This window comes from Phacochoerus africanus, chromosome 9 (assembly GCF_016906955.1).
Source record: "Phacochoerus africanus isolate WHEZ1 chromosome 9, ROS_Pafr_v1, whole genome shotgun sequence".
NCBI classification, from domain to species: domain Eukaryota; kingdom Metazoa; phylum Chordata; class Mammalia; order Artiodactyla; family Suidae; genus Phacochoerus; species Phacochoerus africanus.
The window spans coordinates 57,721,315-57,741,285 of record NC_062552.1 but is presented as its reverse complement, the minus strand read 5'-3'; the positions used below and the strand labels follow the sequence as shown (position 1 = coordinate 57,741,285).

Here is a 19,971-nt window from a genome sequence, read left to right as displayed (position 1 = left end):
CATTCATGTAAAACTCAGTTTGGCAATAATCCTGCCTGAGAATTTCATAATATATGCAGAGAGCTGTTTGAGAAAAGAGCCACAGATAGTTGTGCTTTGCGTTTTGGAGCCTCTTGCAAAAAGAGAAGACACTTAAACACAACTTGGCAAACAGAGGAAGTAGTTTGGCCTTTTAAATGAGCAGCAGGATGAAATATAGCAATATTAATGCACAAGAGACTTGCAGTAATTAGAAAATATAGTTTGGTTAATCTACTTCTCAAAGAGGTATTCATTATTTGCTTTGATGAATTCCATTTAATTCTTATCCTGGCATTTGTCCTGTGTATGTGTGTTGTGTTTTAGCTGTAAAAGTTGCTGTTTAAGGTTATGCCTCTGTAGTCTTCTGAGTAAACAAGGTTGAGAGAGCATATGCCATTCTGTAAAACTTGTCCTGTCTAATGCAGTCATGGGGTATTGTTTTTGAGCCCATAACACTGGAATGCTGAACTGTAGTTAGAACTACTTATATGATGTCTTTAAAATTTTCCTATCTTTGAATAAATGTAGTTTTTTTTGTTCTTTCCCCAAGTCTGTCCAGAAAGGGAGACTGTTGGTAGAAAAGAAAATTTAAACCTGATTTTTAAAGAGTTTGAAGCAATATTGGCTTTGTTTTTCTGCTCTGAAAGCTCCAGGTTTAACCACTCTGCTCATATTCATATTTCATATAAACCAAAAAGTAAATGTTTAAATCTTTCCTTTCTACTTTGTTTAAAGTAAAGCAGATCTGAAGTTGCTGAAGGCAGAATACTGTTGCAATTCCAGAAAAAAAAGTGAATGTATGAATTTGTCATAATATATTTTTTGTATGACAAATTTGATGTCTTAGTACCTGTATCTGGGATGTGTATCCCTGTAAAAGATTGTGGTAGAATTTTGTAAAGAAATTAATTTCAACTTCCTAGGCCAGCCAGTACTATATAGGAAGTTGGGCAGAAATTCAGACTTTATAGCTAGTACTAAATGCAAAGAAGAAACCACCAAGTATCAGTGAAAAGACATTTTCCCAGTACATTATTCCAGAAGAACTATAGCAAGTTAAATAACAACTCCTTTGGAATAGCAGTAGTTACTATTACAATAGTAATAAACTACTCAGGTAGTTAAAAGAGGAATTATATGGCAGTTGGCTGTCTTATGCCTTCTAGTTAAAGATTTCGTGATCATTCACTAATGATAGTAGCATTAATAGTAATATCTAACATTTTAAGCACTTCACATGCATTATGTTATTTAATAATCACAACAATCCTATTAGCTGCAGATATTTAATCTCCGTTTTACACATGAGGAGATAGACCCTTTGAGATATTAAATAACTTGTCTGAGAACACAGTACATGGGAGAGCCAGGATCTCAACCTATCTCTCTTTGAACTTATACTTGCAACGGTGATCCGTGACCTTTGATCTTTGACATTATTACTACGGCTTGCTGAAAACTCGGATGACAGCATTTTTTAGCAATACAATATTTTTAAATTTAGGTATATACATTTTTTTAGACATAATGCTGTTGCACATCTAATAGGCTACAGTATAGTATAAACATAACTTTTATATACATCAGGAAACCACAAAGTTCTTGTGACATGTTTTATTGCAGTACTTGACTTATTTTGATAGTCAGTACTCTGGAACCAAACCCACAAAATCTCCAGGGTACTCCTGTAACTTTTTTTGAGAATTGTGAATTTTTCAGGATAGATTTTTCATGTTTTTCTAGAATTTTATAAACAAAACAAAATTTGTTTTCAGAACATAAGTTTACCATTTACTGTATTAAACCAGTAGTTTTCATCTGCTTTAAAAAAATTGTATTAAAGTATAGTTGATTTGCAATGTTCCTTCTATTCCTTATGTACAGCAGAGTGACTTAGTCACACACAGTGCCCTGTGCTGTACAGTAGGGCCCCATTGCCCATCCATTTCAAACAACAGCTTGCATCCAAAAACCCCAAAGTGCCCATCCATCCCACTCCCTCTCTCTACTCTGTGAACCAAAACTCTCCTTTGCTTGGCTGTGATCAGTTTCTGTTTTGTGGATAGGATCATCTGTGCTATATTTTAGATTCCACAAATAAGTGATATCATATGGCATTTGTCTTTTTCTTTCTGGCTTACTTTACTTAGTGTGAGAATATCTGGTTCCATCCATGTTGCTGCAAGTGTCATTAGTTTGACTTCTTTATGGCTGAGTAGTATTCCATTGTATATATGTACCACATCTTAATCCATTCATCTGTCAGTGGACATTTAAGTTGTTTCCATTTCTTGGCTATTGTGAATAGCACTGCATTGAACATAGGGGTACATGTGTCTTTTTCATTGAAAGTTCTGTCCAGTTATATGTCCAGGAGTGGGATTGCTAGATTATATAGTAGTTATATATTTAGCTTTCTGAGTTACCTCCCTCCATAATGTTTTCCATAATGGTTATAGCAATTTACATTCCCACCAATAGTGAAGGAGGGTACCCTTTTCTTCATACCCTCTCCAGCATTTGTCGACTTGTTAATTATGGCCATTCTGATTGGTGTGAGGCGGTACCTCATTGTAGTTTTGATTTGCATTTGTCTAATAATTAGTGATGTTGAGCATTTTTTTTTCATGTGCCTGTTGGCCATCCATAAGTTTTCATCTGCTTTTGGTTTTCCTATAATGGTCCACCTTACTGAAAACTGTTGGATTTTTGTTATCTACTTATGTCTCACTATTGGCTGCTCTCTTGTTTAATCTTGCTGTTTCTAGTATTAATCTTCAGCTTTGTCACACTGCTGACTTACCTTTTTGGTTCTCTTTCAGAGAATTTAAACAGCCTATAAATGATTTTGTTCTAATCCAATACAAGCAAAGTTGACACAGTAGACTGATGTCATTCTATCTTGAGGTCTGTCAAACCATGCTCCTCAGTACTTTGTAGACCTTTCAAGAAGGCTTTTCTGTAGCTTGTTCTTAAATTATCTTGGATCTGTACTGTCCAGTACAGGCAACCCCGAACAAAGCTACATATGGCTGTCGGGCTCCTCAAATGTGGCTAGTCTTATTTGAGACTATATTATTAAAATTAGTTTTATGGAGTTCCCGTCATGGCTCAGTGGAAACTGACTAGCATCCATGAGGACGCAGGTTCAATCCCTGGCCTTGCTCAGTGGGTTAGGGATCCAGCGTTGCTGTGGCTGTGGTATATGTAGGCCAGTGACTACAGCTCCAATTCAACCGCTAGCCTGGAAAACTCCTTATGTCATGGGTGCGGCCCTAAGAAGACAAAAAAGAAATTAGTTTCACTTATTTTGTTTTACTTTATTTAATGTGGCTAATAGAGGATTTTAAATTATGTGGCTCACAGCATATTTATATTGTATGTCTTTTTAGGATTTAACAGTGTTAGACAGAAATCACAGTGTGCCGGTAAGAAGCAGTTTCCTCCTTAGTTTTTGTACCAAAATCTCTAGAGAGCAGGACTCAGATATGCCTCTTGGAATTCCAGATTTCCTGCACAAGATTGGGTAAAGCAAGAGAGTGATGTTAGCACATACTCTCTGAAGAAAGTGGCCAAAACCCACATCATCCACCAGAGAATACTTTGTGTTGATTCCACAGGTTGGTTAGTTTTCTGTAAAAGTATTAAGATTTCATTCTAGTCTTTTTGTTCTCACACATGCAGATTGGTCATCAGGCTAGGACCAATAAAACCTGCTTTTAAGAGCTTGTTTTGTTTGAAGGACTAAGGGGGCAGAAACAGATAGGACAGGCCGAAGAAGTGACCTCCAGTTTGGCAGCCGGTAGAGATGACTACAAAGGACTGTCATCCCCTGAACAAGTTCCTGCTTTTTTAAAAAATTATTAATTTTTTATTTATTTTTTTTTGCTTTTTAGGGCCACACCTGCAGCATATGGAGGTTCCCAGGCTAGGGGTCAAACTGGAGCTGTAGCTGCTGGCCTACACCACAGCTCATGGCAACACCCAATCCTTAATCCACCGAGCAAGGCCAGGGATCAAACTGGCAACCTCATGGTTACTGGTTGGATTTGTTTCCACTGCACCACAACGGGAGCTCCAAGTTCCTGCTTCTGAAGATCTTTCCACATCTCAGTGGCAGGAACAGAAAGTAAGGGGTTTCATAACAGACCAGAGCTTTATCACACTTGGAGTTTTCTCCTGTAATGGGCTACAGATTTTTATGATTTTACCTTAACCTATGTTGTTAGATTGTGAGCTTCTTGAGGATACAGGACAAAGAATTAGTTTCAGTAAAACCATGTTATAGCATCCTTAGAAAGTGACAGGGTTTGCACCACAGAGAATTCTGGGTGCCTTGCATGCCTGCTAGTCTATACAACCATTTCGTGTGAATTAGAAAAAAAAGTACCCCTTTCTCAAGTGATTTTACTGCCATCTGTTGGCAGATTATTATAATTTACAGATGTGTAATGTCTGTGATAGAATGATGTCTCCCTCCAGAGCTATTCAGTGTACAGCTTGCTTCACTGTATATGGTAAGCCCTGAGATCATTCCAGAAAATCAGTGTATGAGCAAATCTCAACTCACCAGTGTCTTGGGAAACCAGATACTGTGCTAAGAACTAAAGCCTCACAATCACCTATGAAGTAGGGATTATTATAATCTCAGATTTTTGAGATGAGCAAGCCAAGACGTAGAGAGGTTAGATAGTTGTCCCACAGTCACATACCTGTTAGGTGGCTGAGCTGGTATCGAAGTGTAGGCAGTGGAACTCCAGAGTCTGGGTTCTTAACCATAGTAATATGCTCTTCTTGCAAACCTCTATTAACCACACTAGGTACAGCAATTTCCAAGCTGTATTCCTAGTTTTATCTCAGTTCACTCTAAAGTAGTTTAGTAGTGCCTGAGTCCTTTGGACGAATCTATAGCTCTAGTTTTTTTTAGGTTTTGGCAAAGGAAAAGGGATTTCTTTTTTCTTTTTCTGAAGCTTGTTTTATTGAGGTAGGTGCTTGCCCTTCTTTATATTTCAGAATAATCTCTGCTTCTCTTACCACTGGCTTTGCTTCTTCCCACTTTCTTTCTTTCTTTCTTTTTTTTTTAAGCAATGCCTGATCTGAGTCACATCTGCGACCTACACCACAGCTCACCTACACCACAGCTCACGGCAATGCCGGATCCTTAACCCACTGAGCAAGGGATCCAATCCACATCCTCATGGATACTAGTCAAGTTCTAGTTGAGCCACAACAGGAACTCCCCAGTCCTTATTCTTGAATTGCAGAATGACCAACCCAAACTTCTACCAGCTATGTAGTTTCACCTAGTCACTCGCTCTTCTAGATTTTCCTCCTACTACTAGAATTTTATCTCCAGGACTACCCCTCCTTCCTTTTGTGTCTGTTCCTTTCTTTAATCCCACTTCTTTGAAGCCTTAATTGCTGTTCTCCCCTCCAACATTGCCTCTCATTTTCTCTCCAAATTATCTTACTATCTGATTTATGGAGAAAGTGCCTCAGGGCAGGGATTGCCTTGTTATGTTGTGAAGCAGTGCCTAAAGTGCTCCATAAATTAGCATCGGTGGAGAGTTTTATACATACTAATTATTATTATTGAAATACAAAAATGCTTTCTGAACCATGAGGAAGCATCCTACGATACTGGTCTTAATTGTCTCTACTTGTTTTTTCAAAAAGAAGAAAAAAGCCTCTCTTCTTGGAAAGCTGTCAGATCTCAGAAGAGCAGCCAAAATCTCATTCTGAGCTATGGTTTCAAAGCTTTTCTATTTATTCAGAGAACCGTGTTTGCAAGACCGTGAAATAAGGTGCTGTTAGTCCTGTGGATCTATTTGGACAATTTACACTGGTCAGAAGGCCAGAATAACCCTGGCCCACCCGCCTTAGGTTTCCTTCGGCCCAGAATCTGCTATTTCCTTAGTAACATTTATGGTTAAATCAACAGTATTCATTTCTCAGGGGGTTTAAAGTAAATTTCATTTTTATCATGTTTATCACTAGTGCTGTAGTGAATCAACATATTTATTAGCATTTTATAATGAAAATATAGAGGCTTTTAAGACCTGTTGAAGTTTATGTGGGCATGTATGTCAGAAAGACTTATTTGCAGAACTATTGATTCTTTCCAATACTTGCTTTGAGAATATTTTAGAAGAGTGGTTAGTGAGACAGTGTCTGTCTAAAGAACTTACTTTAAAAATTTTTTGTTTTTGTTTTTGTCTTTTTAGGGCCACACCTGACTTTTGAAAAACAGTACACCTCAGTGTGGGACTCAAACCCATGCACTGGGATTCTAACCCAGCCAAGACCCAGTTTGGGCTTGGGCTCAAACCCATAGGCCGGACTCAAACCCAGCCAAAACCCACAGTGGGACTTGAACCCACTGTGTTTTAAATTAAAATCATGTAGGTGGTCCCAGGACTTGCTGAAGTTTAAGTTCTTTATGTCTTAGTGCAAAAGGAATTCTGTGAGAGGCAAAGTAGTAAGTAAGAAGTAGATTTCTTGAGAGATAGATAAAATGTGGGCCATCTCAAAAGTCGAGAGAGTGGCCCTGGGAGAAATAGACTCCACAGACAGAGGGTGGGCCCTAGCAGAAGGCAGGAGGCTAGAGGCCCTGAAATGAGGGGTGGCGGGCTAAAGGGGAATTTTTATGAATTGGGCAATTTCATAGGCTAATGAGTAGGAGGATTATTCCAACTGTTTCCAGGAAGGGCCGGGGGTTTCCAGGAATTGGGCCACCACTCACTTTTTAGCCTTTTATGATCTGCCTAGGAACTGTCGAAACTGTGGGCCTGTCATTCAGGGCGCTCATGCGCTACAGTGAGTGTATGATGAAGCTCAAGGTCCACTGGAAGGTAGATCATCCACCATCTTGGCCCTAGTTGGTTCTAACCAGTTTTTGTCATATTCAAGGACTGTGCCATTCTTTTAAGGGTCGTGCCCTGGCCCCTTCCCTCCTGTTTCAGTGTGAGTATCCTTATCTGATAAAACAGTATAATGACAGGACCTTATTGCATTGTCCACCTGTGTGTGGTCATGAGTGATACATTGATACATTTAAGATAAACTCATAGAGCATGAGATTGCATTTTATCCTCACCCATACATGTTGCTTTCTGCAGCATAGTCCCCACCCTAAGACACAGTTCTCTTTAAGCCAAATTGCTCATTCTTATCTTCAGCTTTTTGATGATAACTATAGAGAAAGTTGAATAAAAAAATGAGCCCAGAAGTTCCCACTGTGGCTCGGTGGTAATGAATGCGACTAATATCCATGAGGATGCGGGTTCAATCCCTGGCCCCGCTCAGTGGATTAAAGATCCCGCATAGCTGTGGCTGTGGTGTAGGCCAGCAGCTGCAGCTTCGATTAGACCCCTAGCCTGGAAACTTCCATGTGCCAAGGGTGCAGCCCTAAAAAGGCTAAATAAATAAATACATAAAAGCTCTAAGCTCAATTTGAAAAAAATACAAGCCTAAGTCATTTTAGATTTTTAGATGGTTAACTCACATTGGGAGTTAGGTGGCTTCCTTTTCCAGACTACATGGGATGTGTTGTTGCTCTAGAAGCAGTGGACCCTATGCCTTTAAAGATAAGACCTAGGGATATACCATCAGTGTGCTGGATAGAGCTGTAGGTTTCTAGGTGCACACAGCTGAGGATCATCTTACTTTCGTGGTCCTCAGCTCTAGCTATACATTAGAGCATTGCATGCTCACAAATTAGATTATGAACAACTCAGAAAATGAAGTGGAAACACCTGACGTTGACTTTGAAGTATGTGTCCTGTAATAAAACGGTGTGACAGAGCCACCTTTGATGCCTTCTGTGTTATCCATATTGGAGAGAGACTTTACTGTCACTTGTGACAAAAGTGTAGTGTCAGTCTGTCACACGGTAGGTGTACCCCCATTCAAGCCAGGACTTGTTAGTTCACTTTATGTGTGGGAGAAGCTTTTCAGTTGATGCTTTAATTATCCCTGGTAGACAGAATAGAGCAACTAAGCTCTTTTAATTAAACACTCATTAAATCACTTTTCCATGATGATAGTTTTATTTTTCAAAATGGATATTGTAAAAATTTTAGATAAAAGGATAGAGAGCGGCAATCTATCATCATTCCCGTTGTCATTAGTGGGGGCAGAGGGGTAGGAAGAGGTGCAAATATCAGCATTTAGAGATTGCAATTCAGGGGCCCTTTTATTAAGCGTTAGAAATACAAAGGTTCTGGAGTTCCCATCGTGGCTCAGCGGTAACGAACCCAACTAATAACCATGAGGACGTGGGTTCGATTCCTGGCCTCGCTTAGTGGGTTAGGGATCCAGCATTGCCATGAGCTGCTGTGTAAGTTGCAGATGATGCTCGGATTTGGCATTGCTCTGGCTGATGTGTAGACCAGCAGCTATGGGTCTGATTCAACCCCTAGCCTGGGAATCTCCATATGCCGCAGGTAAGGCTCTAAAAAAAAGGGGGGGGGAGATAGAATGGTTCAGTCTGTGTCTTTGAGAAATTTGTTATTTTTTAGTCGAGATTTTGTGTGTGTGTGTTTAGAACCTCCTGAGACCGATTTGTGTTTTTGGTGTTTCTAAATATGAAGCTTAATAAATATATCCTATAGATCATGTCAATGACTATCCATGAGAAGGCAAAAAGACAGGTCAAAATATATTTTAATGTATGCAAGTATATGTGTTTATATGTTAATATGCAATGTCTGTATGTTGTGAATGGTTATATACAGAGCGGGGAGTTGAAGTGTGGTATCCAAATGAGTGTCACAGACCAAAAGTGCTACCTCACTGGAAATTGTGAAATGAGGTAAAACAGCTGATATAAGATGTCTTATACAGTGGTTGACATGTAGTTAATGCTCAGTAATTCTCATTATCCACATATTTGCTATTATGCCACTGCTACTGTAGGAATTCAAAGGAAAATGAGGACTGTGGATTAGGGAGATCAGGGAAGGAGGAAAACATAATTGAACTAATATTGCATCGTTTTAATTTGCTAAATGCTAAATAGCACATGCTTTGGAAGGTATAATACAATGTAAATACATGTTAATGACATGGTCTCTTTTGTTTCAGGAACTTTATATTGCTGTAGGAATATCTGGAGCCATCCAACATTTAGCTGGGATGAAAGACAGTAAGGTAACTACATGATAATAATGATGCCGAGAGGGGAAATTTTCATCTTTTAAAATTTGGATTTCACTAGTATGTTTCCATGTAGTTACAGTGTGTGTAGTTGAACCATTCACTTTAACAAATCTAGGAACTGAAAGAAACATAAGCTAGTGTACCCTGCCTGAAGATGCACCATTGGTAGGAGAGGCGGTGCTGTGTCATGGGGAGAGGTGTGACCCTGAATCCCAGCCCCACTGTCAGCTTACCGTGGGATGTGGTTTATACCTCACTTCTTTGTCTGCCAGATACAGATGTTGGATGATGATCTCTAAGATCCCTTTCAGTTCGGACAGGCTATGGAAAGAAAATGTGGGGTGGAAACAACGTGATGAGTTTCTGACAATTAACTAGTTTATGAGGTTCTGATGCCTGATTCTCTGACTGCTTCACCCTAGTCCCCTAATGGTCCCACCCTCATATGTCAGCAGGGCCCCTCTTCTTGAGTTGTCACTAAATTGTGACTGACTCATTTGGGGTCAGAGCATTTTAAAACCTCAGTAATTATCAAAAATACAGCCGGTATAGGAAACACTTCATCTTTACTTAGTACTTGGACCCTATCTGGAAGTCCTGTGTGATGACTCTGTGAACATATATTTCAGAATATGACACATTAATTCATGCATAACAATGCACGGTTTGAATTATGAACTTAGTCTTTCATGAAGTCAGAGATGCCTCTGACACTCTTGCTTTTATCCATTCAGATGGAAGTTTGATATAAAAGGTAATAAAACTTTTAACAGGTTTAACTTCTAACTTGAAAAGATGCAGGCACTACCTCCTTGTAACCTCTAAATGAATTGGCCCAAAACCAGTCAGATTTCACAGTTGGATGGCAGGTTTCTTTTCTGAGCTCTGAAAACAGCAATGCCAGTGGGGAAAATGTTACTGCTGCATTAAAGGGGGAAAAAAAAAAAACCCACTCTAACACCAGCAACCTGAAAAAAATAGTTTTGGCTGGGCCAATTCAGACATATCTAGAATTCTGCCTCTCTAAAATAAAAGACTCTGCCTGCTTAGAGGATCCTGGTGAAAATTCCCATTCTATGCCAGCAGGGCTAGATTGGGGGAGAAATGGACTAGAGAGTATATGTCAAAGCAAAAAGGGAACAATTGAAGTAAGGAGACCAATGATAGGGAACAATCCATAATAATAAACTTGAGCCAAGTCAACAAATATTTATTAAGCACATACTTTGTACTAGATGCTGGGGATGCTTAAATGAAAAAGAAGTAGTCCCTGTCATCACTATCTTGTGTGGAAGACAACAGTCCTGGGTTGTAATTTTGGTTAAGCTCTAAAGTAGGATATTAAGTGATTGGTTTAAATCTGATAGTTGCATTGCAGATAAGCTGCAGTTTTAGTTAGCATCATGGTATTGTTGAAAGAATATGAAATTTGATGGAACTGTATACATATATAATAATGGTTGAATACAATCTGAGCTTTTAAAATGTAAGAAAGATGAGTGTGAATTTATGTTGACAAATTAAAAAAAGCTCTAGGGTGCAAGCAAGATTTTATTTGTTTTGTTTTTGTTTTTTGGCTGTGTCCATAACATGTGGAAATTACTGGGCCAGGGATCAAACTCATGTCACAGCAGCGACCCAAGCTGCTACAGTGACAACACTGAATCCTTAACCTGCGGCGCTACAAGAGAACTCCCAGGATTTTTTATCATAGTTATTTATAGTTGATAATTAAGGAATATTCTCTTAGTAATCAGAAAAACTGTAACAAGCTCAGATCTTTTTGCTTAAATACTATAGTGGTTCCTTGCCACAGTTACATGCTTATTCTTTGTTGTTGTTGTTGTTTTTTAATCTTTTTGCGGCTACATATGCGGCATATGGAGGTTCCCAGGCTAGGGGTCAAATAGGAGCTAGAGCTGGAGCTGCCCCCCACACCACAGCAACGCTGGATCCGAGCCACATCTGCAACCCACACCACAACTCACAGCAACGCCAGATCCGTAACCCACTGAGTGAGGCCAGGGATCAAACCTGAGTCCTCATGTATACTAGTCGGGTTCGTTAACTGCTGACCCACGATGGGAACTCCCAACATGCTTATTCTTTAAAAATAACTTTTATATAGTGGGATGAAAAAGCTTTCAGATGATTAAACTGTCAGATGTTTGACTAGTTGGCTTCCAGGAAACTCATTAACCATGTTAATTAAATAAATCTCTGCTAGTAGCTATGAAGCAGGCTGTATATTCCCAGAAGAGAAACACCTCAATGCAAATCAATGCCTGTGATTCAAAATGTTTGTCCTTGTGACTGGATTTTAGGCCCATACTGAAATCTTTGTTTATTCTCTCTGACCCACTTTAATATTTGTGGCATGTATTCTCTAGGTCATTAGTTACCTGGACTACCTTGTGCTCTGATCTCAGGAATATTCTGCCTCAGGGCCCCTCTAGAGAAATTACATATATGTCATGTAGCCTGTATTTTAAGTCAGACTGTATCAAAATACTTTAAAAATGGGTTCTGGCTGTTTTCATGAGATAGAATAAATAGGCAGAGGGAAACTTAATTTTACTTCAAGAGATTGAAATCATTATAATCTACCTAGTAAAATAATACCATGTTAGAGCCAAAACTCTAATTTTACTTTTTTTTTTTTCTTGTCTTTTTAGGGCTGCACCTGCAGCATATGGAGGTTCCCCAGCTAGGGGTCGAATCAGAGCTGTAGCTACTGGCCCACACCACAGCCGCAGTAATGCACGATCCAAGCCACGTCTGTGACCTACACCACAGCTCATGGCAAAGCCAGATCCTTAACCCACTGAGCAAGGCCAAGGATCAAACCTGCATCCTCATGGATGCTAGTCAGATTGGTTTCAACTGAGTCAGGATGGGAACTCCCTAATTTTACTTTAATTGCAATGGCGTTAGAAGCATCTATGGGAAATACCAAGGTATTTGTAACATATAAATAAAGCTATAAATAAATTGTAAAAATAAATGTGCAATTTATTATAAATTGTTAATACAATAATTGGTAAACATAACACCTTTTTATAGTGACTATTTTCCCTTAATCTGTCATTGTAACCTTTTACATTTAAAAATTTTATGGGAGATAAGAGGAACTTGTGGTAATTTTGTAGGAGAAGTAGTAATTTACTTGTTTTAGTACATTTATTTGCTGCAAACATAAGGACTTTTTTATTTTACTTATTTATTTATTTATTTATTTGCTTTTTAGGGCTGCACTTGCGGCATATGGAAGTTCCCAGGCTAGGGGTCCAATCGGAGCTATAGCTGCTGGCCACAGTAACACCAGATCCGAGCCGCACCTGTGACCTACACCACAGCTCACAGCAATGCTGGATCCTTAACCCACTGACTGAGGCCAGGGATCAAACCCGCAATTTCATGGTTCCTATTTGTATTTGTTTCCCATGCGCCACAATTGGAGCTCCAACTTTTTTATTTTAAAGTTCATCTTTACTAACAGGCTGACCACATAGTTAACTTTTATATTCTCACAGTAGACCCAGGATAATAATTTTAAATACTAAATGGAACGCAGTATGTGGAGGATAAATAGTTTGAGCTACAAAGGGTATGAGTTAGGGTATGTATTTATTACTATTTAAAGTTGAAATCTAACATTTCCCTAATCAGTGGTCAGTGATGTTGAGCATCTTTTCAAGTGCTTTTTGGACATTTGTATATCTTCTTTGAAGAAGTGGCTATTCAAACCATTCACCCAATTTTTGAATCGGGTTATTTATGTTTTTTGTTTTTGAATTTAGTAATTTAAAAAGAAAATGTTCTGGAGTTCCTGTTGTGGCACAGTGGAAATGAATCTGACTAAGGAACCATGAGGTTGCAGGTTCAATCCCTGACTTCGCTCAGTGGGTTAAGGATCCCGAGTTGCTGTGAGCTGTGGTGTAGGTTGCAGATGCGGCTCGGATCTGATGTGGCTGTGGCTGTGGCATAGGCCCGCAGTTGTAGTTCCAATTGGACCCCTAGCCTGGGAACCTCCATATGCTGCAGGTGCAGCCCTAAAGAGAAAAAAAAAAAAGTTCTGTATATTAATCCTTTATCAGATGCATGATTTGCAAATATTTTCTCCCACTTTCTGGGTTGCGTTTTATTCTGTTGATAATGCCTTTAGAGCCACAAAAATTTTTAATTCTAAGTCTAATGTTTAATCTTTGATCTATTTTGAGTTAGTTTTTGTATAAGTTAACTATGTGGTCAGCCTGTTAGATGAACTTTAAAAAAGTTTAAGTCCTTATGTTTGCCGCAAAGGTAAGGGGCCAATTTCATTCTTTGGTATGTGGCTATCCAGTTTTCTCAACACAATTTGTTGAAGAGGTTATCCTTTCCTCATTTAATGATCTTAACACCCTTGTCAAAAATCCTTTGACCATATATATGAGTTTATTCCTGGGCTCCCTCTTCTATTCCATTGAGGTCCCTTGAAAGTCCATGTGAATTTTAGGATGAGTTTTTCAACTTCTGCAAGTCATTGGAAGGACAGTTTTATGGATATAGGATTATTGGCTGACAGTTTTTTTTTTTTCTTTTAGCAATTTGAATATATCAACTTACTACCTTCTGGCCTCCAAAGTTTCTGTTGTAAAATCTGCTAATAATCTTAAGTACCCCTTGTATGTAACAAATCACTTCTCTCCTCCTGTTTTCAAGATTGTCTTTCTATCTTTAGCTTTTGAAAGTTTGATTATAATCTGTTCCATTGTGGGTCTCTCTCTTTTTTTTTTATTTTTTTTTTGTCTTTTGTCTTTTTTGTTGTTGTTGTTTTTGTTGCTATTTCTTGGGCCGCTCCCTCGGCATATGGAGGTTCCCAGGCCAGGGGTTGAATCGGAGCTGTAGCCACCGGCCTACGCCAGAGCCACAGCAACGCGGGATCCGAGCCGCGTCTGCAACCTACACCACAGCTCACGGCAACACTGGATCGTTAACCCACTGAGCGAGGGCAGGGACCGAACCCGCAACCTCATGGTTCCTAGTCGGATTCGTTAACCACTTCGCCACGACGGGAACTCCGGGTCTCTCTCTTTTTAAGGTTTTTATTTTTTTTATTATAATTGCTTTACAATGTTCCGTCAATTTCTTCTTACAGCAAAGTGACCCACACATACACATTTTCTTTTTCTCACATTATCCTCCATCATGTTCCATCACAAATTACTAGATACAGTTCCCTGTGCTGTACAGCAGGATCTCATTCCTTATCCACTCCAAATGCATCTACTAACCCCAAACTCCCAGTCCATCCCATTCCCTCCCCCTCGGCTACCGCAAGTCTCTTCTCCAGGTCCATGAGTTTGTTTCTTTTCTGTGGAAAGGTTCATTTGTGTCATATATTAGATTCCAGATACAAGTGATAGCATATGGTATTTGTCTTTCTCTTTCTGACTTAACTTCACTTAGTATGAGTGTCCAGTTCCCATCCATGTTGCTGCAAATGGCATTATTTTGTTCTTATGGCCGAGTAGTATTAAATTATGTATATATATACCAATGTGAGTTTCTTTGAATTTATCTTACTTGAAGTTTGTTGAGCTGCCTAGATGTTGCTATTCATATCTTCAATCAAATTTGAGAAGTTTTCAGTTATTATTTACTTAAATATCCTCTCTGCCCTTTCCTCTCTCTACTCCTTCTGGGACTCCCACCATAGGTATTTTGGTCCTCTTGATGGTAGTCCGCAGGTCCCTTAGGCTATTTCACTTTTCTTAAATCTTTCTTCTTTCCATTCTTCAAACTTGATAATTTCCATTGTCCTATCTTCAAGTTTGCAGACTCTCTCTCCTGCCTGATCAAATCTACCTTTGGATGGCTCTCTGAATTTTTCATTTCAGTTTTGGTACTTTTTCAGCTCCTGTTGAGTTTCTTTTTATTTTTTCTTATTGTTGGCTTTTTCCATTTTTTTCATACATTATTTTCTTAACTTCATCTTCATTTATCTTTAAGGCAGTTGTTTTAAAGTCTTTGGTTAGGAATTCCTGCTATGACACAGTGGTTTCAGAATCTGACTACAGTGACTCAGGTTGCTGCAGAGGTGTGGACTCAGTCCCCAGCCAGGCACAGTGGGTTAAAAGATCCAGTGTTGCCGCAGCTGTGATGTAGGTTACAGCTGTGCTTGGATTTAATCCCTGGCCCGGAAACTTGCGTTTGCCATGGATGTGCCATAAATTTTTTTTTTTTTTTTTAATTAGAAAGTCTTGGTAGATCTGTCATTAGGTCTTTTTCAGGAGCAGTTTTTTGTTGTTTTTTTTTTTTTTCCTTTGAGTGGGCCATACTTTTCTGTTTCTTTGTATGCTTTGAGATTTTTGTTGTTGTTGAAAACTGGACATTTGAATCTAATAATGTGGTATCTCTGGAAATCAGATTCTCTTCTTCCCCAGGGTTTGCTAGGTTTTTGTTAGTATCTTTATTATTTCCGTTTTTTTTTTGTTTTGTTTTGTTTTTTCTTTTTGCATCAGTGTAGGCTGTCTGTGTGCCAAGGATTAATCTGAAGTATAAATGTAAGGTTTTCTTGCATCTTTTCAGAACCTGTGCCTTTCTCTGGACATGGTTGTTCACTTTGTAGTTTTCTCCATATATGCATTTACTTTTTTTCTTTCTTTCTTTCTTTTTTTTTTTTTTTTGACTCAGACTCTTTATTTATAAGGACTTTCCCCAACACAGGAAGAAAGAACACACAGAATGTCTTCCCAGGGAGCTCATTCCTCATCTTCAACTATTCTTAGTTTAAGTGATGTGGAAAAAGTTCCAGCAGAGAAGTAGGGCATAAATTTTCCTTGAAAAATGACACCGAATGTATATAAATGCAATCTATCGTACAAGTTGTAAAAAGAAACTTCTCCCAACTCATAGTCCAGAAAAACACCAATGTGACAGGAGGTGGCTGAAATCCCTGTGTCAGGTGTAGTTGCCCAGACCTGAATTTGCCAGCAGCCATTGTCTGGCGGTGGTGGTATAGGAGCATTTCTGAGGAAAGATTCTTTACACACACCTAAGGACCACTCACCCAGGCCTCTTCCTTCAACCTGCCAAAAATGCCTGCCAGCATCAAATCCCTCAGAACCCAAGACAGCTGGATTATATGCATTTACTTTTGAATGTCCTAGTCTTTAGTGTATGACTTCTGGAGGGAGAAAAAAAGAGAAAAATGAAGTGTATTGATCCTTTAAATCCCCAGAAATAACTTTGAATGCTGGGGGAAGGGAATGAATAATGGTCGAGGTACAAAAGCAGTAGCCACCCTCCTCTTTGTCTGCACTTTCGTGATCAGAAGCAGCATTCCATGATCAAAGCACATATTCGCCAATTCTCGGAGGACAGGGTCTTTTTTGCTCACTCTGGCTCCTGTAGACTGTGTGCAGGTTGCTCTAGGAGTACAGCTACCTGCCACCAGGGCTGGGAGTAGAGGATGGGAGCAGGTGTTGTGCTAAGAGCTGCAGTTTACCATGCACATCTTCCCCCTGGAAGTTGCAAACTTTTAATAGACTGTAACATTCCAGAATGGTTACATTAGAAAGATTCTGCCAGTTCATTTGTGTAGGTGGGCCAGCAGATTACCCCGGCTTCCTACTTGACTATCTTCCCAGATCCTCTTTTCTGATGTGTTGCTTATGTAGAACATTTTTTTCACAAGTCAAAAAAGTAATTTTAAAAAATAATTTAGGAATTCCTGTTGTGGCTCATTGGATTAGAAGCCTGACATGGTGTCTGTGAGGATGTTTGTTCGATCCTTGGCCTTGCTCAGTGAGTTGGGGATCCAGCATTGCCACAAGCGTGCCTTGGGTTGCAGATGCGGCTCGGATCCCACATTGCTGTAGCGGTGGTGTAGGCCAGCACCTGCAGCTCCTATTCAACCCCTAGCCTAGGAACTGCCATATATCACAGGTATAGCCCGAAAAAGAAAAAAAAAAGATTTAAAATCTTTTTTAATGCTTCAGTGGGCTAGTGGTGGGCATGGATGTTAATTTTGTTATGTCCCAACCTAAAAATTTCTAAATTTTGCAGTATTGGCGCAAATGAATCAAACTGATCTTACTTGGTAGACGTTTTTAAGGATATAAATTTGTTGTTAGGGAAGTTAAAATAGAACCATTGATCTGTGTGGTATGTTTTCTTAATAAAGGCCAAACTCTTTGTTTTTGTTTCACAGACAATTGTGGCTATTAACAAAGATCCAGAAGCTCCAATTTTTCAAGTGGCAGATTATGGAATAGTCGCAGATTTATTCAAGGTAAGCTGGGGCCTTGAGAGTGACGGCTGTCATCTAGATTGTCATCTAAGAACATCCAGGAGCTGGTTAGGGAGGAAGCTGTTATGGGAAAACGTGTATTTGTGTGTCCGTATGTGTATATAATGCAGTTTTTAACTACTTAGAGTGAAGCATTTTTCTGCTTAGTATATTATGTTTACATGGAGCAATATAACTTTCCCTTTAAGAAGTCCATATTGTCTTTCAAACATTCACATAGCTCTTGGTATCTCACATGTGAAGTTAGTATGCATTGTGAGACAGCTCAAGTAATTATAACCTAGAATCATACTTGCTGGGTACCTTAAAGAAGTTCACATCATAACCCCTCATTCAGAGGTTTAATAGCTTTCCATGGAATGAGTGTGCCCTCAGGTTCACTCTGTCTGACTCAACAAATATGCTCTGCTTGTTGTGTTTGAGAATTATTTAAAGGCCTTCCTAACAGTGACAAGTATAGGGAAGAGCACATTTCCCACTCCTCAAACCTTCATTTTTTGCGTTTTTTCCACCCTCCTACCACCCCTGTATTTGTCCTCCCCATGAAAGAAATTACCTTAGTGGTACTGTTAGGCCTCTGATATTCATTTGGCCACATTTAAAGGTCATAGCTCATGCATAGCCTGGCCTCCTTTTGTCCCTCAGGACCTGTCTACAAGCTTCTAGGTTACCTTGTGTGGAGATCACGCATACAGGGAATTGGGGCTTTGAAAATAACATCCAACCTGGGGTTTACTGTAGTGAGGAACTGGGCGTTAATAAAGGGGCTATAGCCTGAGAACAGAGCCAGCAGTGGTTTCCTCAGCAAGAGGATTGACCCATTACCATGGCTTCACCAGCACCACGTAGGTCCAGATAAACGATCTGGAGATCTGGAGAGCACATCTGTACTTTGAATTATATGTTCATGCTCAGTGAAGGATGAGCTCTTCAGATGCTCAGTAATTACTCAGTGTAGTGGCCCAGACTGCATGCAGAGACTAGAATGGGACTGTTGCCCTGGGTCAGCATAAACCATCTTTCCCGTCAGGACCTCCCCCCCCCCCCCGCCCCGCCAAAGTGCCTGCATCTTGCATAGGAAGAATGGTGCCCATCTTCTGTGATCCTAGGGTTCTGAGTCTGAAATGTAGGGTTTAGGTGGGTTAGCTTCTCCCATGACCTGGCCGAGCTATGTAAGAACAAACAGTAGTGGTGGCCATTTGACCACTAATATATCCTAGTGAGAGGAAAAGATAGTATGAAAAAGAATTTTTTTTTTGTATTTCTGTATAAGGATATCTTTATTCAAGTAGCATTAATTTAGTTCCAGTGAGATTAAAGACCTTTTAATTTACAAAATGAAATTAAGCACTTTCTGAACTCTAACCATGTAAATAATGTTGACATGTTTGCAAACATGTCTGTAGTTGCCTTTTATTTTTCCTCAAGAGAATATTTTAATAAGTTTATAAGAAATTTTGTTTATTTTAAGGTATGTTTTTTTGTCTGCTTGTGTACTATGTTTTACTTGTTGAAAAAATGATGTGCTAAACAGTTGGAAATTTGTGATGTTTGTACAGTGGACACTTCCCTTGGGGCAGGCACGTCTCTGAAGCAGTGAGAGATGCAGTGATAGATGCGGTGATAGATGCAAGGGTGTCCCACACAGTGTGCCTCTTGCAATAAGAGCAGCTTCTAGGTGTGACATGAGAGAGAATATATGTCTGGGTTGCGTGGGGGGGGCGCGTGCATGCACGCACACTCAATGAGGTATCTCAGTGAGAGTCCTATGACAGTAGAAGTAGAAAGGGATCTCAAAAACCATCCAGTCAGGTGATTTGCAGCCTGAGATTCTCAAGCTATTTTTGGTGTTTTAGGAAGCCCACTTTAAAAAAAAATGTATTTTTTATTGAGATAACATTGGTTTATAGCATTATGTTTCATGTGTACAACATATTTCTACTTCTATACACAGTGTGCTCACCACCAAAAATTTAGTTTCCACCTGTCGCCATACAGTCGATCCCCTTTACCCATTCATTGCACCGTTTCCCTGTGGCAACCACTACTCTGCCCTCTGATTCTACATGTTTGTTTTTATTTGGTGTGTTCATTTACTTTGTTTTGGGGGGGACTTTTGTTTTTTTATGTTCCATATTTGAGTGAAATCATCTTTTTCCTTCTGATTTATTTCACTTAGCATAATACCATCAAGGTTTGTCTGTCCGTGTTGTCATACATGGCAAGATTTCATCTTTTTTTAAAATGGCTGAATAATATTCCGTTGCATATAATAATACATGTACCTCCACACTCGCCCACACACCCACCCCACCACATTTTCTTTATCCATTCATCCATTGATGGCCACTTAAGTTCTTGGCTGTTGTAAATATGCCACCATGAACCTAGGGGTCCCCATATATCATTTGCAAGTTAGTGTTTTCATATTCTTTGGATAAATACCCAGGAGTGGGATAGCTGGTTCCTGTGGTAGTTCTACTGTTAATTTTTTGAGG

The 19,971-nt window shown here is 39.4% G+C and overlaps 1 protein-coding gene across 1 annotated transcript in view; it reads left to right on the top strand.

The window, feature by feature from the left end:
* ETFA (electron transfer flavoprotein subunit alpha) overlaps positions 1-19,971 on the top strand; it is an 88,502-nt gene that overhangs the window by 60,224 nt on the left and 8,307 nt on the right. Inside the window, exons 10-11 of the mRNA XM_047795479.1 lie at positions 9,106-9,171; positions 17,375-17,455. Coding sequence (XP_047651435.1) covers positions 9,106-9,171; positions 17,375-17,455 — 147 coding nt within the window. The remainder of the gene's footprint in view (positions 1-9,105; positions 9,172-17,374; positions 17,456-19,971) is intronic.